This window comes from Vulpes vulpes, chromosome 12 (genome assembly GCF_048418805.1).
Source record: "Vulpes vulpes isolate BD-2025 chromosome 12, VulVul3, whole genome shotgun sequence".
Lineage (NCBI taxonomy): Eukaryota > Metazoa > Chordata > Mammalia > Carnivora > Canidae > Vulpes > Vulpes vulpes.
Window position 1 is genome coordinate 171337317 of NC_132791.1, and position 25323 is coordinate 171362639.

The 25323-nt window shown below is 40.6% G+C and overlaps 1 protein-coding gene across 3 annotated transcripts in view; it reads right to left on the reverse strand.

The window, feature by feature from the left end:
- Positions 1 to 2351: 2351 nt before the first annotated feature.
- HSD17B2 (hydroxysteroid 17-beta dehydrogenase 2) overlaps positions 2352 to 25323 on the reverse strand; it is an 86451-nt gene continuing 63479 nt past the window's right edge. For 2 of the 3 annotated variants that reach the window (XM_072731451.1, XM_025989053.2), the window contains 2 exons: positions 14010 to 14147; positions 2352 to 8558 (listed from right to left, as the gene is read on the reverse strand). In XM_072731451.1, the coding sequence (XP_072587552.1) occupies positions 8215 to 8558; positions 14010 to 14147 (482 nt within the window). In that variant the 3' untranslated portion in view covers positions 2352 to 8214. The remainder of the gene's footprint in view (positions 8559 to 14009; positions 14148 to 25323) is intronic. The other variant, XM_072731450.1, reaches the window with a different exon arrangement.

Consider the following 25323-nt stretch of genomic DNA (forward strand, 5'->3'; position numbering starts at 1 on the left):
CTTAAAAATGGTTAAAAGGATGTTTTTTATTGTATATATATATATTTTTTTTTTAAAAGATTTTATTTATCTGTTTGAGAGAGAGAGGGATTGGAGGGGGATGGAGGGAGAGGGAGAGGAAAAGAATCTCAAGCAGATTCTCCACTGAGTGTGGACCCTGACTCAGGGCTTGATCTCATGACCCTGAGATCATAACCTGAGCTGAAGCCAAGAGTCAGACGCTCAACAGACTGAGCCACCCAAGTACTCCGATATTGTGTATATTTTACCACAATTTAAAAACAAAACAAAACTCAGTCTTAACTACATAATAGCTTTGATGTGTTACTTTAAGCAAGTTCACCTTGTAAGCCTAGTTTCGTATCTAAAAAATGGAGATGAGGAGTACTTCATCTCCTCACGCTCAGGGCATGATCCTGTGGTCCTGGGATTGAGGCTCACATCAGGCTACCTGTGGGGAGACTGCTTCTTCCTCTGCCTATGTCTCTGCCTCTCTCTGTGTGTCTTTCATGAATAAATAAATATTTTAATAAATAAATAATAATTTAATAAATAAATAAATAAATAAAATGATAATAGTACATATGTCACAGGGTTACTGTAAGGATTTAATTGGTTCCTGGCACATAGCAAGTCATAAATGATTGTTAGCTTAAAAAAAAAGAGAAGACAATAGGGATTCTTATCATTGTCCATTAAGATTCCCTCATGCCCTTGTGGGGGGAGGAGCATTAGTCAATTGGCATTGAAAGTCCCCATTTGGATCAGAATGTTCCTAAAGTCCTGGCTATAAAAACATGGAGCCATACTGGCCTGCCCCTCTCCTGACCTCCACCTGGAAAGGACACACCAATGTGACTTATGTCCATGGCAAATGCACTCCCATGGAAAGGAGAACTAAACAACTTCTGTTACTGTTTACTTCTGTTACTGTTCATCTGTGCCCATGTGAAATGCCAGGCACTGGCTAAATCCTTTGCATAATTATCTGGTTTAATCATCACAACAACTGCATGAGATTAACCTTACCACTGCCCCTATATTTGGAGTAAAAAGAAAAAAAAAAAAAAACGATGCAGAGAAGTTAAACAGCTTGTGTAAGGTCATTCAGCTATTGAACAGCAGACTCAAGATTTGAACCCAAGGGGCAGCCCAGATGGCTCAGTGGTTTAGTGCCACCTTCAGCCCAGGGTCTGATCCTGGAGACCCAGGATGGAGTCCCACGTCGGGCTCCCTGCATGAAGCCTGCTTCTCCCTCTGCCTGTGTCTCTGCTTCTCTCTCTCTCTCTCTCTCTCTCTCTCTCTCTGTCTCTCATGAATAAATAAATAAAATCTTAAAAAAAAATCTTAAAAAAAAAAAGTTTTGAACGCAAGAGTGTGTTTTAGTCAGTTTTGGGCTGCTATAACAAACACCAGATGCTGAGTGACTTAAATGGCAAACATTTATTTCTCATAGTTCTGAAGGCTAAGAAGACCAACAGCAAGGTGCTGGCAGATCCTATGACTAGAGAAAGTCTGCTTCCTGGTTTGCAGATGGCTATCTTCTTGTATCTTCACATGATGAGAGAGAAAAGCAAGTTCTCTCCTTTCTCTTCCTATAAAGGTACAAATACCATCACAAGGGCTCCACCCTGATAACCTAATTACATCCCAAAACTCTACCTAATACTATCATACTGGGGATTAGTATTTCAACATAGGAATTTTGAGGGGACACATACCACTCATAACCCTGTGCAACTCCAAAATGCCACAGCATACCACCTGGCCACTCAGGCACCAAGAATGTGACATGTTTGAAGCAATATTAACCAGTATTCCAAACATGAAACAAAAACAAATCACTGTGCAGGGGGAGGAGAGAGTGGTCCTTTGATCTTAAAGCAAAGAAAGACTAGTAAAGCCACGAGCTCTTTGTAAAAGCCTCTCTGGAAAAGGGATCCCTCCGAAATCCTCTTCCTTTCATCTCTCCCAACCTGGCCCCTTACATCACAGCCCAAAGCCTTCTATCTGGGGATTCTAAAAGATGTTTCTCAGTAGAAACCAAAAAGAAGAGATGGAAATCCAGAACCTGCCTAAAGCCCCATCCTACTGCCATTGTGCAAGTGCGAGAGAGCCCTAGACAGAGCAGGAGAGGTGGAGAGGACTAAGCATAGTGTACAGGGAAAACACTCGTGCCATCCTTCTGTAAAGGGTGCATATCCTTTTTGGTGCCATTCGCCTTGAGGACCCGTGAAGATGTGGAGCTGTGTATTGAGAGTGGGTCTTTGAAAACACTGCGGTAATGAGGAGGACACAGAAGAGGATGTAAATTAGAATGCTTATGGTTGCAAGCAACAGAATCTGAGTTCTGTCTTTTTAAAAAGTTTATTTGTTTGTTTATTAATTTCACATAATCAAGGGAAGGTTGGAGGACCAGGCTTGAAAAATTGATTAACAGGACCAAATGTCTCCAAAAGGCTAAGCAACAGGAAACACAACTATCATTGTAGGAGACAGTCACCATCACTCTTCACATGCCTCAATTAACAGTCCATGTCCTAGGAAGCTCATAACATATGTTCATTATACCCAAATCCTAGAGGCTGAGAAGTGGGCAGAGGTAGGATTTAGATCTTCCGGCTTCTGTAGTTGGAGGAAAGCATTGCTTTCCACCAACATCTCACATATGGGGAATGGCTTCCAATAGGAAGGTAATTACATACTGGGCAACATCTGCCCCCCCGCCCCCCAAAAAAATCCAACGTTAGGGGATCCCTGGGTGGCTCAGTGGTTTAGTGCCTGCCTTTGGCCCAGGGCACAATCCTGGAGTCCTGGGATCGAGTCCCGCGTCCGGCTCCCAACATGGAGCCTGCTTCTCCCTCCTCCTGTGTCTCTGCCTCTCTCTCTCTCTCTCTCTCTCTATCATGAATAAATGATTCTTTAAAAAAAAATCCAACGTTACAATAGCAATGACATGTATTGGTCATTAGACCAATAGACCTCTGATGATTTTCCAGAACTGTTTTTGCTATTTACCATGGGTATTCAAGATGAAAGTGTGAATTTTGTGTTTATCAATGAAATTTTTTTGTGCAAACATGTCTTACCTAGAAATTGTACCCAGAACAAAATATACTGTGTTTCAAGTTAGGACCTACTTTCTATGGAATTCATTTTGAATAGTCAGGAGAGAAAACAGAGGACAATGCCAAAGAGAATGGTTATATTATACACATCAGTGGATCATTACCTAGTATGAAAATAGGAAGAAGCACAGAAAATAGAGCTAAACAGGTAAAATTTGCAGGGTCACTGGGCAACATCTGGTTGCAAGCAACAGAATCTGCGTTCTGTCTTTTTAAAAAGTTTGTTTGTTTATTAATTTCACATAATCATCACATAAACATCCTGAGCATGAATGGAATAATCTGAAAGTGAAATAATTTAGGACAAAAGCCTTGAGTTTGCTGTATGCTTATTAATCTTCCTGTTTCCCATGGTAAGCTGAGATTCTCACTTTAGTCATCTCTATATTTTGCAATATGGTAAAAATGTTTTATGATGAACCAGGACAGAATGTCTTATCACTTAGACACAATGTACCTTACACTGTTATCCTAGCCAAACATCATTCCAACAGTTTAGGACTGCCAGTGATCAGCTGAAATATTTGGTTTGCACCATGAGGCTCAGGAAGGATTTTTTCTTTTCACCTTATTCCAGAGGCACCATGCTCACAGACTGTGTAAAAAAAATCTTAAAAAAGAAAAAACTTAAAAGAAATTTTAATAGAAAAATTGCTTTTCTGTAGGAGAGGGCCACTAAATGGGAATACCCACTCTGTCTCATTTTCCTTAGTCTCATCAATTTCTCTCTCCCCTAGAACACTGTAACCACACCTATTTTCTCTGTCAAGCATTATTTTCCTTGTTTTTCACTGAACTCTTCCCTAGAGAGTGTATTTGTTAGGAATTAATTCTGTTGCAAAAGAGAGAAAGCCAACTTGAAATAGTTTAAAGGAAATGTATTGGCTCACCCAACTTGGAAATCAATCTGAATGGCAGATCTACAGGTGTAGTTAGATTGAGAGGCTCAAACTTTGTTATTAGACCTTGGTTTTTCTTCATCATTCTGCTCCATTTTTCTCTATACTGGCTTCATTGTTGGTGGGCTCTTGGTAGGGTCTAGAAAGCTTCAGTTAACATGGATACCCTTTTCTTCCCATTGCCTTAGCAATTCTTCCACTATTGGGAGCCATGACTGGTTCTTCTTGGGTCAGGAGTCTACCCCTGCACCAATCTCTGGAGCCAAGGATATAAGTTGATTGGCCAGCCTAGGTCACATGACTACCTCTATGGTGGAGAGATAGGGTCTCTTGAATGACAAAATCCCCCAAAAAGGAATACCAAACAGGCAGCAGAGTATGCAAATTAAGACAACAAACATATTGAGGTCTCCCTATATTCAGGCTCCAAATTAGTTTCTAATCTCCCTTCCTTGTGATTCTTATTTCTTGATGTGAATTCTGAGCTGGGAATGAACCAAGACTCAGAAACACCCATCCAGTTCTGCCATGTCATCCCCAAACCTGAGATCCTGGAAGGAAATATTGGGGTACAAAACAAATGGGTAGAGAAGTACTTTATTTTGAGCCCCTCCAGAGCAGTTGTCCTAAGCCCCTGAGTGAACCACTCTGTGTGGTTCACTGGACTGGGGATTTCCACGGAGCAGAAAGTGCCACCACTCCACAGAGCTGTTTGTATGGATTTATTCTTCCTCAGAATTGCACCATCCAGAATAGCATTCCAAAACATGGTCTTTACCACCAATAATGAAACGGATGAAATGTAATGTTCCATTCTAATAATACAGTAAAGTTTATTTGTAGGCACTTATCAGCTCCTCATGTAGTAAAGAAATCATATTTTCACTGAATGTTTTCCAATTTCCTCCTTCTTACCCTGGGTGTGTTGTAAGGTTCACCCACTTTCCTGCTTCCAGCATTGAGAAAATATAGAAAAGGAAGAATTAAAGAGCAGTGGGTGAGATTTTGTATGCAATTTGCGTATGGTGCTGTGTGACCAGGTATTACATGTACATTAGATCCTGCCCTTGAGCAGAAGAGCAGAAGTGGGTGGATGAAATACTTTTTGCCAAGAGTCCTGTTGTTAAATCACCTGTTTGTTCACCATGCTGTCAAGTTGTGGACATATTGAAGGCTCCCCTCTGTCATTAACTCTTACCAGTTTCTTAAGGTAAACCAGGGACACCAATACTGGGCAGACATGGGCAGGGCCTGGAGGTGTTTTATATGTAATACTTGTCTCTCTTGTTTTCTGAGAAATTATAAATATTGTGCTAAAATGAAATATGTTTGGGAGTACCTGGCTGGCTCAGTGGGTAGAGCATGTGACTCTTGATCTTGGGGTCATGATTTCAAGCCCCACATTGGGCATGGAGCCTACTTTTAAAAAAAGAAAGAAAAGAAATATATTTTAATGCTTATTGATACTTTCAGGTAACAATCTCTGCTGGTTTAAAACACGGTCTTCCCAATGAACATGCAGTGGCACACAAGATTCTCTCCTCTTCTCCTCTTGTCCTCAGAATCTGGGTTCATAAGGGTTGGTGTATTTGCATCGTCTCTACTCACTTGGCTCCCTTGGATTTCTCATCCTTACTTCAGCTGCAAGACTAAGGCTGTCCACCAGGTGGCCTCTACTGCAGCAGATGCCCACCTGCCCCACAGGTACCCTGATACTTCATTCTTACTTCTTTCCCCTATTGTCTCCAGGAGCCTGGAGTCTTTTCCAGACCTCCCCACTCCCACCCAGACCCCAGGGAGTCAAGATGGGAGTGGTGGGAAGAGGTTAGCAGTCTTTCTCTAGCTAAATAGACCACCTTGTGGTATACTTCCCTCCCAGGTAACCACAAGGCAATGTGGAAGCCCTCCTGGGGGAAACCAGTTAGGAGCTTCTCTGATCAGGATCCTCAGACTCTTCTGGGTCTGTATTGAGCACCAATACAATCAAAACTCTCATGGAGTTTCCATCAGAACATAAAGCAGGCCCCACACTCAGGTCTTAACCTGATGTCTCCAGCCCACTCCCACCCCCACTGTCCTCAGAGATCTTTCCCCCTCCTTCTGTGGCCAGACTGCTTACTCTGTGGCCTAGAGCAGAGGTTCTCAAATATGGGTATGCATCACCTAGAGGGTTCAGTACAAAACAAGTTGCTAGGCCCACTCCCAGAATTTCCAATTCAGTGCAGTAGAATAAAACTCCCTAGTAATGATAATGGTACATAAATCCCTGGAACCTGTGGCCATGTAACCTTATATGGCAAAAGGGACTTTGCAGATGCAATTCAGTTAAAGATCTTGAGATAAGGAAATTATTCTGGATTATGTGTGGGCCCAGTACCATCACAAGGGTCCTTATAAAAGGGAAGCAGAGTCAGAGAGGAGACCAAGGAAGCAGAGGTTGGAGTGATGCAGCCACAAGCAAAGGAATGCAGGAGACCTTTGGAAGCTGGAAGAAGCAACAAATGAATTCTCCCCTAGAGCCTCCAGAAGGGATGCAGATTTGCTGACAACTTGATTTTAGCCCTATAGGAGCCATTTCAGAATTCTGACATCCAGAACTATAAAATAATAAATGCATTTTGTTTTAAACTGCTAAGTTTTTCATAATTTGTTACAGGAGCCATGGGAACCTAAAATATGATTGCATTGGCTCCTGAGAATCTGCATTTCTAATCAGTTCTCGGGTGATGCTGATGCTGTGGTCCAGGGATCACTTTGAGAACTGCAGGCTTATAGTGAAACACATAGTCTTCAGTCCTTTAATCTCTCAACATCTGAAGTATGCAAATGAAAGCTTTGGCCTTGACAACTCTTATCTCCAAAAACAATGGAGAACTACTGGGCAGTTGGCATGACTAGCCATTAAAACTTTATCATATCAATACTATCATAACTATTTCTCTCACCATCTTATTATTTTCTTTTGAGGGGAAACTGCAGAGCATTGTCAGTTTATCTATTTCCCTAAAATCTCCAGGACATTGGAACATAGAAAAAGAACCTACACAACCTAGGAAGGAAAGGGGCTAAAGAGAGGTTTGCGATGTCTGGACCTCTGCTTCCCTCATGTCAAACTGCTATTTTTTCTAATTCCTTTTACATCCCCTCTGTTCACCAGCTCCCCCCACTTTTACCTCCCCTTGGTAAACTTGACCCCACCTCTCTTGGTATCTGACCTTGCTCCCTTTGGCTGGCTTCTCCAGGTAATGATGCTGGGTTTTCTATTCTGGGATGCTCAGATGGAGGTAAAATTGATGGCTACTATGGATACCAAACCAACAACTCACGTGCTGTGGGTCTGCCAAAAGGCCTCTGGGGCCCTGCTTGAGTTGGGAGATCTCATCCTATTATCTCCAGGGCTCCAGGTAGAGGAAAGGAGAGGAGGTGGACAGAGCATTGATTACATACAGGAATTAGTACCTTGTATACAGTAGGTACAGCAGGTTATCAGTTCACAGTGAAAAAAATGCCTTTTGACTGTGGTCCTGCCCAGTTCCTCCTCCTCTTTTTCCTTCTCTACCTCATTTTTCCCACCGTCTCTTCCTCTTCCTCCTCTCCTGGCAGGCAGTGAGGTCCAACCTGGATTTCAATTCTAACTGCCTTTGCCAGCAATGTGACAATGCACTAACAACTTACCCTCTCTGATCCTTAATTCCTTTACCTGTTACATAGGGGTGGAGATACCTACCTTGGTTCTTGGATGAGAACTGGATGAGAGAATATCTGAAATGTATCCATGCAGAGTAGGCACTCAATTAATGCCCTTCACGGTGGTCATTTCTACCCACCAGCCTTCTCACCACCAAGCCCTATTCAACCAACAGAATTCACAGGGAACGCAAGGTAGGAAGCCACAGCTTTGTCTACTTTTTTTAAAGTTTTCATTTATTTGAAAGAGAGCGATAACGTGCAGTGGGGAGGGGCAGAGAGAGAGAGAGAGAGAAGCAGACTCCCCACTGAGGAGGAAGCCTGACTCTGCAGGCTCAATCCCAGGACTGGAGCTCATGACCTGAGCCGAAAGCAGACACCCAACTGACTGAGCCACCCAGGTGCCCCAGGAAACCACAACTTTAATGGGAAGTTCAAGTTTCCCTTTCATTTCAAGACTAACATTTCCCACATATTGGCCCATATGGCTTATTCTTCAGTTAGGGCTGCTTAATGAGTGCTCTGGGCATACTCCCTCTAACTTCACACAATTTTTTGCTAAAATAATCAAATATGCCAGTAGGACTAAAGGAAACAAAGAAGAGCAAACAATAAGCCAATGCCCCCGGTGCATAAAAGGCAAAGGGGCTCTTAGCAGACACAGCATGTCGGATGTCCTGGAGCACAGGGGATATATCCGTGTTGGTTTTTATATTGATTAACTTCAGATAATTCCGTTGCTGGAGGATATAATCCTTGCCATAGTCCTCCTCCACGTCAGAGCTAAGGTGGTCCAGGATGTTCTTTTCCAGCTTACTCCACATTTCACTTGTGCCTGCGATATCTGTGGTATGAGAAGAAGGGAGGCTCAGGTACTGGGGAGGCTAGATCAGCACATCCATCCTCTACCAGGGAAGCAGGCCCCTGTGAATTGGCTTCTGTTGGAAAGGACAGCCATTCCCAAATGCCTTCTTTTTTTTCTTTTTAATGTGCCTTAAATGGTATTGAGTATATTTTTTCAACATACATACAGAAAAGTTCACACATGACTGACAGGGTTTCCACAAACTGAAGAGCCCATGCAACCAGCTGCAGAACGAGAAGACAAACTGGCTTTGGAGCCCTCACTCCCAGCCCTCTTCCCAGGAGCCACTGTCCCAATTAACAGAACAGATCAGTTTTGCCTGGCTTTGCACATTATGTAAATGAAATCATACATCCCGCTGTGAGAGTCATCCATATACTGTGTGGTCATTCCCACCTCTGCAGTTTTCCATTGTATAAACATGTCATAAACTACTTATCCATTATACTGTGATGGGCATCTGGGTTGTTTCCATTTTGGGACTCTTACAAATAGTGCTGCCACAATTGGGGCACCTGGGTGGCTCAGTGGTTGAGTGCCTGGCTTTGGCTTAGGGTGTGATCCCAGGGTCCTGGGATAGAGTCCCACATCAGGCTCCCCAAAGGCAGCCTGCTTCTCCTTCTGCCTGTGTCTCTGCCTCTCTCTATGTCTCTTATGAATAAATAAATAAAATCTCTTTTAAAAAAATAGTGCTGCCGCAAACATTCTATTACATTCACTTTCATGATTACTATATACAATATAAAAGGTAATATATACAATATAATATATATTAAAATATATATATCTAGATATATGCAGATACATATATACATCTACATATAATTTTTAATTGAGAAGTGAAACCTCTTCTATATATAAAATTAAATATACAATATTGACTATCATCTATTTAATAAATATAATTTAAGCAATATAGAATAAGTATAATTTAAGTATACATTTAAATTTTAACATATAAATTATATGTGATTAAATATACCAACATTTAATATAGAAGCAATGATTACTTATCATATACAATTTAATTATATATATTTACCTTAAAATATAGTAGCAATGCCTGCTCATTATATAAAATAATGAGATGTATATGCTTTTAAAATTAATCTGCTCCATGGTAACTTACAGTTTTGTGTATCTTTCTATATTCTCTCCTTGTTCATACAAACATATATACACACAGAAGCCTTTGTTTAATTTTATATTACCAAGAACAAACAAAAACCAAAAAGGATCATAGTTGACATGTTTTCCAAAAATTTGCTTCTTTGTTTGCTTAGTAATAAATCACAGACCTGCCTCCGATAGTCAATGGCTACAGATTTAAACCAGAGCAGCAGAAATTTCCCATTGAACAGCTTTTAGGCAACCACTTCTCTCTGAAAGGACTTTTCAGTCATTCCCAGGCTTCAACATCTCAGTTGACATTGCTATAAATAGCCCTGCACAATACATCCTTTTATATTTCAGCATTTTTTAGTCTACAGGCAGCTCCCACAATGTGGTTACCTGGTCAAAAGGCACCTGCATTTTGAATTTGAATACCTGCCAGATTACTTTCCAGAAAGAATGCAGCACCCCGAGCTCCCTCCTGCAAAGTGTGTGATTGCTCTGGGATTGCTGTGGAATGAGCCTTGGTTTACTAGTTTGGGGGATTCCAGGATATCAGGTCAGTGAGGGAGCCTAGTTGTGAAATGTAAGCCGGTGACATCCAATTATACTTGCAGAAATGCAAATAGATTTCAATTGCTCAGTTTTTTTCGTGAAGGCACAAGACCACACTTAAAGAATTGATTACCCTAACAATTGCTCTAGAGGCTTCTGGGTCCTGAATGAAATATTCCTCCATTGAACCATTGTTCCTCCAGCTACCTCTCCCTCAGTTTCTTTTCCAGGCTGAGGGATCCCTTTTCTTCTCTACTTCCTCCCTCTCTACACCCCGCATGGACTTTCTAACCACTTCTGTGGGTACTCTGTGCAGTCTCCAAAGCTCCCTTTATTGGTGACAAAGCCACCACACTTTTCTCAACCTTCATCTGCCACTTTTGACACCCACCCATCCATCCCCTGCCACTTTGGGGCTATGCACAATGAATCTGTCAGGGTGACCTGGATCCAAACCCCATCTCTGACTCATACTACTCTATGGCTTGAGAAATTTCTTAACTTCTCTGAGACTCAGTTGTCTTCCTACTAGATGGGAATATTATGATACCTATCTCACAGATGAGGATTCAGTGAGATTGTATATGTAAGGTGCTTAAAATCTGCTAATCATGGAATATGTTTTAGCTATTTTTCTTACGAGAACTAAAATATCTGGTATGTCTCCTTGAATGTCTTCAGAAGCTCTCCTTGTCTCCCTGAATATTCCTACTCTTGTTCTCCCATCCTTAATCTGCCCCAGCTTTGAGCATCATTCTCTAAACTAGAGTCCTCAGCCTTCCCCTCTCTGGCCCTTTGCCTTAAAAGAGCCCATCAGAATCACCTTTAGACTGAGGGCCGCCTGGTATAAAAGAAAGAATGGAGCACTGCACCTATGGATCTGACTTTCAGATTGCCTACCACCAAAGTGTGTCACATACCCAGACAGGGGTATGTATCACCACCCCACATTAGCATCCTTACCTGGCAAATGATGTCCATTCTTAAACCTATCCCTCAGAGCTGTGGTGAGGATTAAGACATATATGAGAAAAATGGGAGTATAAATTGGAACTATATTTTTAAAAACAGCTTGGGATTACCCAATAAAACTGAAGATAATTAGGGGTGTCTGGGTGGCTCTGTAGTTAAGTGTCTGGCTTTGGCTCAGGTCATGATCCCAGGGTCCTAGGATTCAGTCTCACATCAGTCTCCCTGCAAGGAGCTTGCTTCTCCCTCTGCCTATGTCTCTGCCTCTCTCTGTGTGTCTCAAATGAATGAATGAGTGAATGAATAAATACCTTTAAAAAATAATCCTGAAGATAATTAAACTCCGTAATCCAGTCATTCCACTCTTGGGAATGTGTCATCAGTAAATCACCTACATGTACACCGTAGTACATGTCATGTGCCAAAGAGTCCATAGCTGAATCGCTGGTAACTGTCCCAGAATGACCCAAATATTCCATCAATAATAGAAAAATTATAAATTAAAAAAGAAAAATAATAGAAAAATTGTGGCATGCTCACAGAATACCGTATAGCAATGAAAATGAATTAGCTATAGCTACAAACAACATAGATGAATCATGAAAACGTAATGTTGAATGAGAAAAGCCAGACAGAAAAGAACACATGCAGGCTGATTTCATTCAAAGTTCAAAAGCCAGTAAAGCCAAATTCAATTGTTTGGGGATTTATGGATGGACATAACAGTGAAAAGAAAAGCAAATGAACAATTGTTTTCTTACAAAAAGTAAGAAAGTAGGTACATGTCAAGGAAGGGGAGGGCTAGGATTGGAAATGACACTGGAGCTTCTGGGTGCTCACAATGCTTTATTTTTTTGATCTGGATGTTGAGTGCATGAGTTTTTATAGTTATTGTTAAACTATGTGTATATAAGATATATTTCTCAATTTTTAAAAATGGGGGAGGGCTCCTGGCTGGCTCAGATAGTGGAGCTCATGACTCTTGATCTCAAGGTTGTAAGTTTGAGCCCCACATTGGATGTAGAAAGTATTTTAAAATTTTTAAAAATCTTTAAAGACAAACAAATAAGTACATTTAAAAAATAAACATAAAAATAAGGGGCACCTGGATGGCTCAGTAAGTAGAACATGCAATTCTTGGTCTTGGGTTTGAAAGTTTGAGCCCCACGTTAGGTGTAGAGATTACTTAAAAATAAAAATTTTTTTTTAAGATTTTATTTCTTTATTTAGAAAGAGAAAGTGTGTGCGTGCCTGCATGCATGAGTGGGGGAGGAGCAGAGAAAGGAGAGAGAATCTCAAGCTGACTTCATGCTGAGCAGGGAGTGCCATGCAGGCTTGATCTCAGGACTCTTAGATCATGATCTGAGCTGAAATCAAGAGTTGGACACTTAACTGAGTGTGCCACCCAGGCGCCCCCAAAATAAAATAAATATTAATAATAATATTAAGAGCAACACAATCAGGAAATGATGTATGGAAAGTGACTAGTACTTGAGAAGATCAGGTCCCCCAAAATATCAGCTCTAACAATTTTGGGGACTCCTCAAAACTATAATTAACTGCAGGGTTGCCTTCTGGTCCAAATGGAGTCTTTTGTTCTGTGTTGCAAGTTTTCTTTGGCTGTGTCATCAAATCCTCAACCTTCCTACCAGGTTTCAAGTCAAATGAAAATTTTTTCAAGTCAAATGAAAAGCAAATTTTTGCTTTACATTACCTGTCAGCCAGCTTTCCTCTCTGCCACACCTTCTATCCCAGTGTCTCAGTCTGTCACCTTTGGTATCATCTTTGGCCCACTGTCCCATTCCATCACCTCTGCTCCACACTCCTCCCCGTCCAGGAAGTCTCTAGGTTGGAAACCTCTCTCAAAGCCTCCTCTTTCCCCCATTCCTATGTGATGGTCTAGCCTGACAACCTGAGTTGCCCTGGTTTCTTTCTCTGATTCCCTACCAGAACAACTCCTTGACTGACCCATGCTTCTTCAGGACAACTCTGTGGTACCCAGGCTGCCAAGTGCTTCAAGACAAAAGTTCAGTTTTTCTTTCAGATTTGTTGGTTTTGTTAACTTTTAGACATCTAGGGTTCTTCTAGTGTGTTAGCAAACCTTCCCAGTTTGTGGTCTTTTATTAGGCATGCTTTTTTTTTTCTCTAATTTTCTTTTTATTATTTTTAAAAAATATTTTATTTATTTATTCATGATAGACATAGAAAGAGAGAGAGAGAGAGGAGAGAGGCAGAGATACAGGCAGAGGGAAAAGCAGGCTCCATCCCAGGAGCCTGACGTGGGACTCGATCCCAGGACTCCAGGATCACACCCTGGGCCAAAGGCAGGTGCTAAACCGCTGAGCCACCCAGGGATCCCCCTCTTTTTCGTATTTTTTATAGGCATGCTTTTTCACATTTTCACTTAAATCACCAATTAAATGTTTGATGACTCAGAACTAAGGACCGAGACAGGGGTAGTCTGCATCTGCTCAGAGTTCAGGAATTCAGAGAGGTGAGAGGAGAGGATGGCCATCTCCTTTCAGGGTAGAAAGGGAGTGGGTTATATTTTTCAGAGAAGAGAAGATAGTGTTTGAAAAACATATGACATCAGAACTTAATTCCTTTGTGGAAGAATACAGGAGAGCAACCATATATTGAAGAAACTGGGCCCTGCTCCTTTATTCTTAAAAGAGGCGCATCTATCCCAACCCCTCTTTGGCCAAGCACTGAGGGGTTCAGTTTAAACTCTTTCAGAACAAAAGACTCTCAGCATCCCTTTTCAAGATGACACTCTTGGGCTTAGACACCTACTTGTTCTGAAGCCTCCAGGCTGGATGACAGAGACTTTAACTCCCCATTTGGAAAGCTCTTGTCTCATGACTGCTGAAAACATGGTCAGAGCCGCCTTGGATGAGCTATAGGCTGCCAGCTTTTCCATTGGGACCCCTGCTATGGAAATAATGAGAGAGAAAAAAAATCAGGTCTGATGTTTTCATTTGTTCATCCACTAAGTATTTAAACAGGACCTACTACATGCCAGGAACTGGAATCAGTGGTGACTAAGGCAGACAAGGGCCTTCTGTACCCAGGTGGGTGCCTATTCTTGGTCACAACCTTGGTTTGGCTTCCTTCGCTTCTGCCTTCTGTGCTGCACCATCACAGCTGATCCAATGACAAACCAAGTGTAAAGGTCAATCTATCCTGGATTCTAAGCTAAACATGATTCAGGCTGGGGCAGATAAAGAGGATCTGCCACAGCCTTGGACCTTCCAGTTTGGCCAACCACTATTCTGAGGTTCTGGGTGGACATATCTGGAGGAAGGGGTGGTCAGCCCAATCTAGCACCTGTAGTTGAACAAATTGGGTCTAATACTTGTCAAAACAAGGAGTAATGCACACCATAGGGAACCATGGGACTTCTTTGTATGAGGAAGTGAGAAAGGGCTTATTCTAGGAGAGCTAGTTAGGGCTGTGGAGATGCTCTTTATTGCACCTGGATCACACTTAGCTTAGAAGCTGGAAGAAACTGATCCTTAACCTGGGTCTATGATTGGACCACATGTGTAGGAGGAGTTATGAAAAGCAGAGGCAAAGGAAGCCAGAGAAGTCAAGTGACCTTAATTGGAATAACAGTCTGCAGATGTAATTAAAGGACAGATCTCAAGATGAGACCATCCTGGATCAGGATGGGCCCTGAATTCAATAATAGGTTTTCTTGTAGGAGACAGAAAAGAAGACACACAGAGAAACAGGAGAACAGACCATGTGAAGATGGAGACAGAGATGGGAGGGATGCTGCCACAAGCCAAGGAATGCTTAGAGCCCCTAGAAGCTGGGATTGTCAAAAAAGGTATTCTTCTCTAGAGCCTTTAGAGGGAAGTGGCCCTGCCAACACATTGATTTTAGACTTCTGGCTTCCAGAACTGTGACAGAATAAATTCCTGTTGTTTTATACAATTGTAATTTGTTATAGCAGCCCTAGGAAATGAATACACATGTATTCCTGGTGTTCTTTAACTGGAAGATAATTGAGATTGGGAAGGGCTGAAGACAGGGCTCACAGCATGCAGGGGACCTCGTGGGGAACCCAGGGTGACTAGACCAACAACATTAGGGCTCTCAGCTTTGGTCAAGATTTCTCTAGTCAAAGAAGCAAGCATTGGGTCAATCACTAAACCAATTCAGATACAGCCATGCAATGGAATACAAATCAGCCATTTTAAAAAGTTAATTAAAAGGAATGCACATAAAGGGCACCTGCCTGGCTTTGTTGGTGGAGCATGCAGCTCTTGATCACGAAGTTGTGATTTTGAGCCCCATGTTGAGTTTAGAGATTACTTAAAAATAAAATTTCTTAAAAAAAAAAAATAGGGACACCTGGGTGGCTCAGCAGTTGGGTGTCTGCCTTTGGCCCAGGGTGTGATCCTGGAGCCCTGGGATCGAGTCCCACATCGGACTCCCTGCATGGAGGCTGCTTCTCTCTCTGCCTGTGTCTCTGCCTCTCTCTCTCTCTGTGTGTGTGTGTGTGTGTGTGTGTGTGTGTGTGTGTCTCATGAATAAATAATATCTTTAAAAAAAAGAATAAACTTGATACATACAACAGCATAAATAAGTCTCAAAGTAATTATGGTGAATGAAAGAGCCAGACAAAAAAAGGGTATGTGCTGTATGATTCCATATATTTAAAATTTTAGAAAATGCAAACCAATCTATAGTGATATAAACAGATCAGTGGTTACCTGCAGTGGGATGGGGAAGGGTTAGAAAGGGGGACAAGGAAACTTTTGGGGATGATGGACATGTTCACTATCTTAATTATGGTGATAGTTTCCTGGTTATATACATAAGTCTAAACTTATCAAATTGTATACTTTGAAGATTTTATTTTATTTATTTAAGAGAGACAGTGCAGGAGCTGGGGGAGGGGCAGTGGAAGAGGGGAAGAAGATTCCCTGTGGGGCATAGAGCCTGATATAGGACTCGATCCCAGGACCCCTAGATCATCACCTAAGTTGAAACCAAGAGTCAGAGGTTTAACCAAATGAGCCATTCAGGAGCCCCACAAATTGTGTACTTTAAATATGACAGTTTATTGTATGTAAATTATATCTCAATTTTTTAAAGAAAGGGAAGGAAAGAAAAGAGAAAATGAAAGAAGAAAGGAAAGAGGAAAGGAAAGGAAAGGAGAAACAACCACCACCTGCCTTTTGGGACCATAGGCACATAAGGAAATGCCAAAGATGACTTCATAGGTATTTTTCTCTGCCTTAAATCCCCAAGAATATTTGCACAACTATCTGGGCATGGGTGGAGGATTTCCTGTGTTCTCTGCTCTTAACCTTTCCAGGCATCTCTGTCCCACCAGCTTTCCCAGCCTTCAGTGATTTCTCACCAAACCAAACATGGGTCCAGTTCCCCACAATTACTTGTCTTTGATTTTCCAACTTCAGAACTTTGAAAATGATTCCTTTCCTTTGCCAAAGTATCTTTTATTCTTCTAGTTGAGTATGTTTCTTCCATGGGAGAACATCTTCCTAGTCCTGAGTTCTCTTGGCCTGAGTCCTAAGTCTATCCCAAAATTAAAGTTGTCAATGTGCTTGAGACCACAAAATATGGCTCATATCCATATCTAACGTTTATTAAAGAGTGTTTATTAAGGGATACTTAAGTCATCACCTTATGGTCTGTAGAGGGTAGGACAAACCCTTATGTCTTTGATAGGCTTTCAGCTACCTCTTCCTGGACCCCATAAAACAGTGAATTCATTTCTGCACACAAAGAAAGCATGACTGCAATGACCATGCTCTGGTTTCTTAAAGAACAGTCTTAGTAGAGACATTGGCCATTTCTAGCCACTTAATGAAACCATGCCTTGAGTTTGATTATCTAGCCTACAATGCAATTAAAATGAAAATGAGGTGATAAAATGTAGGGAACCAAATATACACAAGTACAGATAAAATTGGGAAAATCTGAATAAAATTGGTGAATTATCATTATCAGTATGCTGCTTATAATATTGTACTATGGTTTTGAGAAATTCAATCATTGGAGGAAACAAAGTAAAGAGTACATAAGATCTCTCTTTATTCTTTCTTAAAACTTTAGATAAATCTATGATGATCTCAAATATTTCACTTAAAATAGAGCATAGAATCTTCACTGCTGTGTTCACTGCAGCATTATTTATAATGGCCAAGACATGCAAACAACCTAAATGTCCATCAGTGGATGAATGGATAAAGGAAACTTAGCATATATATGCAATGGAATATTATTCAACCATTAAAAAGAAAGGAAATCTTGCTGTTTGTATTAACATAGATAGACCTTGAGGATCTTGAGGAAATTGAGGGCAATATACCAAGTAAGATAACAGAAAGAAAAGAAATACTTTATGAGCACACTTACGCAGAAATCTAAAAAAAAAACAAATTCATAGATACAGGAAACAGATAGGTGGTTACCAGAAGTAGAGGGTGGGGTGAAATAGGTGAAGGTGGTCAAAAAGTACAAACTTCCAGTAATAACACAGGTAAGTGGGACACCTGGGTGGCTCAGTGCTTGAGTGTCTGCCTTCAGCTCAGGTCGTGATCCTGGGGTCCTGGGATTGAGTCTTGCATCAGGCTCCCCACAGGAAGACTGCTTCTCCCTCTGCCTATGTCTCTGCCTCTCTATGTCTCTCATGAATAAATAAATAAAATCTTTGAAAAAAATAACAGGTAAGTTCCAGGGATATAATGTACAGCATAGTGACTATAGTTAATGATACTATAGTGTATATTTGAAAATTGCTAAGACTAAATCTTAAAAGTTCTCATCACAAGAAAAAAAATGTATCTATGTGAGGTGATGGATGGTAACTAACCTTTTGTGGGCATCATTTTGCAATATATACATAGATCAGTATATTGTGTACCTTAAACTAATACAATGTTATATGTCAACTATATCTCAATAAAACTGGTGAGGGGGGATGGGGAGACCATAGGCATTGAAGAGAGACCTAAAATAATTCGTGTCAATTATCATCCTTATTCTTACATGATTATTAAAGCTTTGGCCTGGCTCACATAATTTCCTTTTGAGAAATACTCATCCTTACCTCCCTCTTTCTGTAGGAAGACTGTCGATCAATGGTTCTGCCTTTCTCATTGAAAGGGGTAGACTGGCCGATCACAATACTCCATCCCCTGGACTGGGAGATTTAGTTGGGGCTGAGCATGTGACCTCAACTGAGTCAGAGTCCTGATGATGGTAGAAGGGAAGGGAGATGACCTTATTGTTTATTCCTGGCTACGTAAGCATGATCACAGTAGAAAACCAGAACTCCCAGGGGGCACTTCTGCTATCACATTGGAGACAGTAAGCAAAGGAAAGCAGAGAAGCAAGAAAGGGAATGTAGAAGTTGTAAGGAAGGTGGGGGTTGAGGAGGGAAACAAGGAGTGCAGGTGGGGGATTGTTAAGATGATCCCTTCTTAAAACTTAGTTCCAGTCAGTTGGTGAGCTAATAAATTCCTTTTCCCTCTTCTGTTTTAGATAGTTTGAGGGTTTGACTCTGCCACTTAAAAGAAAGAGTCCTGAGGGTTAACTGATGAAATTTCAATACAGCATCTGGCAATAAACATTAAATTCTGGTTCCTGTCTTGCCTCAGATAACCAGCTGATTATTTTTGTTGTTGTTTGTGCCTCAGATAACCAGTTGATTGTTTCTTAAAAAAAAAAAAAAAAGTTTTAAATAGGCTCCACATTCAGCATGGAGCCCAACCTGGGTTTGAACTCACCACCCTGAGATCAAGAACTTGATGCTTAACTGACTGAGCTACACAGGCACCCCCAGCTGATACTTTTAAAGTTCATCTTTAGTTTTCCAAAATCTTAAGAGTACCACATCTAACTTTTTACTTTACCTGGTGAGAAAGGCCCATGAAGTTAAAGCAACATATTCTAGTTTGCAACCCAGTTTGCAGAGTTACACCCTTCTCACTTCTCCATGATTTTACAGATGAGGGGAGTTTGGCTGGCAACCATGTCAGTTAGCAGAAGGCCATGGTGAAGAGCAGATTTTTGGGCCAAAGCTGCTTAAGTTCAAATCCCAGCTCTGTCATTGACAAGTAAAATAAATTAAAATTAGGAAAGTCATTTTATGTTTATGCACCTCTGTCTTTTCATCTGTAAATTAAAAATGATAGTATATGCATCACTGAGCTGTTTTGAAGGTCAAATATATTAATATATTAGAATAGTGCCTGACATAAAGTAAGCTCCATATATGAGCTTTCTTGTGTTAGTACTACTCAAGGTTTTTACAATTTCTCAATAGCCCAAAAGACTCCATATGTTTGGTGTTTCTTAGATTAATAAGTCCACCTGTTTCAGGATTTCCCAGAGTACTTGTTTATATGGATTTCTAGGACCCACCCTAGACCTACTGAATCAGAATCTGCAACTGAAACCAATCCAAGTGATTCCCTTGAATACTAAATCTTGAACTAGTACATTAGGGGTTTGGCCCCATATTTCTGAATATGTGTGTGCTTTCATGGTGACCTCCTGTGTTATGGATGATATGACAAGTGGCAAGAATTTATCATATCCCATATTACCAATCTAAACAGAAAACATGCTTTGGATCCAACAGTTAAGACACATTTGTCTTTTGTATATTGAACCCTGTTAAATTGCCATTATCAGGCCATCATTGACCTACAAAATGGCAGTTCTATAAGGTTCAACTGCATAGATTCAATCTTGCTGTTAACATTTCCTGTTAGTGTCTAAGATTCCTGGGGGCATAAGATGAAGTAAGTGCAGACATCCAGGTTTTGCTGACTGAGAGCCTTACAGGATCTCAGGGCATACTCCCTTTTGACCTTTGCACCTCTTCATTACCTGTCCAGTTAGATTTGTAATTTCTTTTTTTGCTCTACTCAGGTTAAAATCCTATTGCCAGAAGGCAGCAAGGTAAGAAGAGGTTGCCAAGAACTTGGTAAGTTTTTTCCATTTCTAGGGGAAAACTTGACTTCCAAAATAGAGGGTTTATCTATTGGAACACAGGAGAACTGGTAAGGAATGTACAACCCTGGGTGTATGTGTGGGTTATAGCCTTCACGACCATCCAGAGTACTGATGTAATTCCAAGAAGGCTAAGTCTTGGGAATTTACATACTTATCCACTGGCTGACATTAAATGAAAACAGAATGCCTAGAGAGACAAATATATGCTTTGTGCTTATTGTTAAATTTTGTTTTTTCATTCTAGATCAGTGGTATATAATTCAGTAGGTACAATGGAGTCACCTTGGGAACATTAAAACACAACAAAACAAAAAACAAAAAAATTAATGCCCAGGCCATACCTTAGAGCAATGAAATTTAAAAAAAGAAAATTTGGCAGTGGAACCTGAACATCAGTATTTAAATAAAACTCTGCAGTTAGTGTGAGAACAGTGTTTCTGAGTCAGTGTTTCTCAGACTTTGGTGAGTATCAGAGTGAGTATCAGAATCACCTGGGGAGCTAATGAAGTATCCAGAGGTCAAGGTCCTTCAGGGAGGAATGAGCCTGGGGTTTTGTAGTGTTCCCATATTTCCCAAGTGTTCCTGATTTACATTCGTGACCCCAAAGTTTGAGACCCTCTATTGCAGCTAATTGTTTTAGAGCAATAGGTTTCATATTCAGTAGCTAGTTGGAACTGCCTGGGGAGCTTTAAAAAAAATCTATTCTTCCCCTCATTCCCACATGATTTAACTGGTTTGTGGCTCATCACAGGCACTAGAATTTTTTAAAGCTCCCCTAGGTGATTCTAATATGCAGACAGGATTGTTAAATACTTCTAGAGAACATTTCTGAAAATTTTCCATATATATTTCTATCCCCTGGACATGTAGATGCTAATACCAGCTTGAGATCTGAAAAAAACCTAATCTCTGTTTTGGCTGTAGAAGGCTAACATGATCTCAGAGGTTGCATAGAGACCTGGCAGTGTTTACCCTTGATCTAAGTATCACAGATGTTGGCGGTAAGATATTGTGTTCCAGGACTAGAATAAAACTTTCTAATGCTGTGCTGGAAGAAGGGAGTTTTTATAAGCTGTATAAACCTGGATCAAAATATATTCCTTTCAAATTAGTTGAATGACAGCCAGTCTCAAAAGGTTGCATATTGTATGCTTTCATTTATATAACATTCTTGAAATAAAACTATAGACATGAAGGAGAACAGATTAATGGTTGTTGGGATTAGAAATGGGCTAAGAGAATAGATGTGGCCATAAAGGGGTATCTGGGAGGATCCCTGTGATAGAATAGTTCCATGTCTCGATTGTGTTAGTAGTTACAGGAAGCCATGCATGTGATAAAGCTGAACTATGAACACACACAGTGCAGATATAACTGGTGAAATGTGAATAATTCTGTGCTCTGTAGCAATATCTGTTACATGGTTTTTGATTTTTTTAATTTAAATTCAATTTATTATTGAATTATTAGTTATTAGTATTATTAGTTATTAGTAATAATTATTATTTTATTAGTAGTATTAGTTTCAGAGGTATTATTTAGTTTCAGAGGTAGAATTTAGTGATTAGCCAGTTGCATACAACGCCCAATGCTCATTACTTCAAGTAACCCTAATGCCCATCACTCAGTTACCCCATCCCCCTACCCACTTCCCCTCCAGCAATCCTCAGTTTATTTCCTAAAGTTTAGAGTCTCTTATGGCTTACCTCCCTCTCTGTTTTCATCTTATGTTATTTTTCCTCCCCTTCCTCTAAGTTCATCTGTTTTGTTTCTTAAAGTCCATGAGTAAAATCATATATGGTATTTGTCTTTCTCTCACTTATTTCACTTAGCATAATACCCTCTAGTTCCATCCACATCGTTGCAAATGGCAAGATTTCATTCTTTTTGTTGGCTAAGTAATATTCATATACATATATATATATAAATATATATACTTCCGTAGTTTGGCTATTGTAGACATTGCTGCTAAAACATTGGGGTGCAGGTGCCCCTTTGGATCACTATGTTTGTATCCTTTGGATAAATACCTACTAGTGCAGTTGCTGGATCATAGGATAGTTCTATTTTTAACTTTTTGAAGAACCTTCATACTGTTTCACATTACATAGTTTTGTTATTCTCCTATAGTTACACGAGATGTTATTAGGGGAGAGGAGGTGAAGAGTAAACAAGACTTCCTTGTACCTATCCTTGCAACTTCCTGAGAATCTGTAATTATTTCCAAATAAAAAGTTAAAAAATACATACTTCCTTTAAGATAGGCTTAACAAGGGAGAATTGCTTAGCTTCCATATAGGCTGAATAAAGGTCCATAAAGTCTTCCATTTGGCTGAATAAAGGTCCATAACATCTCCTAAAATTTTGGTAAACAAAACAAAAAATTTAAGTTTTTGAAGTTTGGCATTGGAGGCCAAAAACTAAGGCCTGCTTATTTGAAATCTTCAAAGATGAGAAAAGCCTCATGGACAAGCTAGAGCTTTAGAGACACCTGCCAAGGCTGCAACCCAATTTAAAGTGACAATTTTCTTCTTCTCCAATGAGGAAGCAGGAGGCAAGCTGAGGACAGACCACAAGCTGACACCCCACAAAGCCCTCCCCCAACTCCTGGGTGGGATATGTGTGACATTTCTCCAGGAAGCTCCCAGCTGTCTTAATACCTTACTAGAGGGAAAAATAACCTTAGCTTGACTCTAGCCCTGTCTCCAGTATCCCTGGAATCTTCTTTATCAAATGAAAATTCTTTTAGAACTCCCCTTTATCTTTACTTCCCCCAACCCCAAAGTATATAATCAGTCGCTCCTCACAATCCTGGGATGCAGCTCTTTCTGCTCATAGGGTCCAGTCCCCGTGCTTTCCTAAAACCACGTTTTTTTGCACTGAAGATGTCTCAAGAATTCTTTCTTGGCTGTCTGCTCCAGACCCCAACACTACTCCAAATCATATCATTTCCACGCTTCTTAACTGCAAACTTAATATCCTTACTTAGTGTAGCCACCATGACTGTAGTGTTCCACCCCTCCTCCAGAAGATTCCACAGTCCCCAACCTAGTTTGTCTGTTCAGAGAAATATTCAATGACTTTGTTCCCTGGCAAGTGAATAAACTCAGCATTCATGTTGTTGATACTGTTGGTCATGGACTGAAACTGAGGAAGACTTGACGTTACAAGTTTAGAGCTTTCAAAAGAACCATGTAGACCCTCTCTCTCCCTCTTCAGTGTGCTCAGACATGGACTTTTTCTGACACCCTTAGTAGCATTAGCAATAAGTTAGTAACATTTCCTAAGGTTCTACCAGCCAAATGGCCTTGATGTCATTTGAGATCACACAGGACCTCAAAACTCTTCAGCATCATCTCATCAATACCTACCTGGAGAACCTCTCTTTTCTACCTAAAACTGGCATATGGGTATATAGTAATTGTGAGAGTCAAAAGGTTTTGCAAGTAAATGCCCTATTAAGACAGCAGGGGATAGAAATAATTGTAACCTTTCAGCCTGAAGCTCTATGATATTGTGATTTATAATAAGAGATATATATTTGGTCTTTGACCGGTTTCTAGCACAAAGCTAAACCCTTTGGAATTTCCTAAGTGAGGACAGCAGCAGAGATCTTTTGCTATGTTAATGAGGTGACTGGAACGTGCCTAAAGGTGGGAACTGGTTGCCAAAGGAACCAACCTGGAGTTTGGAGGAGCAGAACTTTCTGTCCTTCCCCAAAACCCCAGCTCCTGGGAGGGGAGCTGGAGATTAAGATTAATCACCAATGGCCAAAAGATTTCATCAATTGTGTAATGAAGCCTCCCTAAACACCTAAAAGGAGGAGGTTTAGAAAGCTTCCAGACTGGTAAACACATAAATTCAGAGAGTGTGGAAGCTCCCTGGCCTTTTCCTATGCTTTATTCTATGTATCTCTTCATCTGGCTTTTGATTTGTATCCTTTAATATTCTATATAATAAACTGATAATCCAGTAAGTAACCAGTTTTTCTGAGTTCTATGAACAGCTCTAGCAAATTAACTGAACTCAAGGAGATGGTCATTGGAAACTCTATTCTACAGCTGGTAGATCCAGAAACACAGGTGACAAACTGGCATCTGAAATGCAGGTTGGGGGACAGTCTTTTAGGACTGAGTCCTTAACCTATAGGATCTGATGTTATCTCCAGGTAGATAATGTCAAAATTGAGTTGACTTACGGGACCCCACATGGAATTGGGGAGAAGACACATTTGAAGGGTAGCAAAAAGAAAAACCATTGGCACAAAATGGAGCCATTTACGGTAGGCCACATCACCCAACAAAGGCTTGATACCTAACCTAATTATGGTTTGAACCTCTTCCAGAAATGTAGTCTTAACTGGGTCAGTCAAGAAGTCTTCTGGTCAATGCCAATGAGGTAATCTGTCACACAAACCCTCTGCATTCCCCCCTCGACCACCCTCAAGGAAGATGAAGTCTTGATAAGACCCTCTGCTTTTCCCCCTAAGGGAAAGTGAATTTAACTGAAAAAAAATCCTCTTTTGCTAATAATCTCCATGCCCCACCCTTCTTCCTATAAAAACCTTCCATTTTGTACAACTTCTTAGAGCTCCCCTTTACTTGCTAGATGGGGTACTGCCTGGTTCATGAATCAGTTAATAAAGCCAATTAAGTCTTTGAAATTTGCTAAGTTGAATTTTTGTTCTTTTGTTCTTTTTTGTTCACGGGGCCCCAAAGTCCCATGCCCACAGCAGCTGTCTTACTCTTTAATACCTTCCTAAACCAGAACTCAGATGACCTTATTTTAGGAGAATAGAATGAAGCCTCTCAGCCAGTTTCTCCCTCCTCCAAGGTCATCTGGAGTCAACTCAAGTAACCAAGTCCATTCCTTTATTGATCTTTTCCAAGTCGAAAATACAAACCAAACCCCATGTCCCCAAGAGAGGCAGATTTGCTAATCTTCTTTAAGCATGGTTAGCAGAAGTTTGAGACTTAATAGTGCCTGGTTGTTCTCCTGTAATCTGACAGTCTCTGGGGATATGATAAACTATTTAAGTATCAAAGTCAAAATCTGGGACCTGTTACTCAAAGTGTAGTTGGGAGCCAGGAGCAGCCCTGAAGCTATT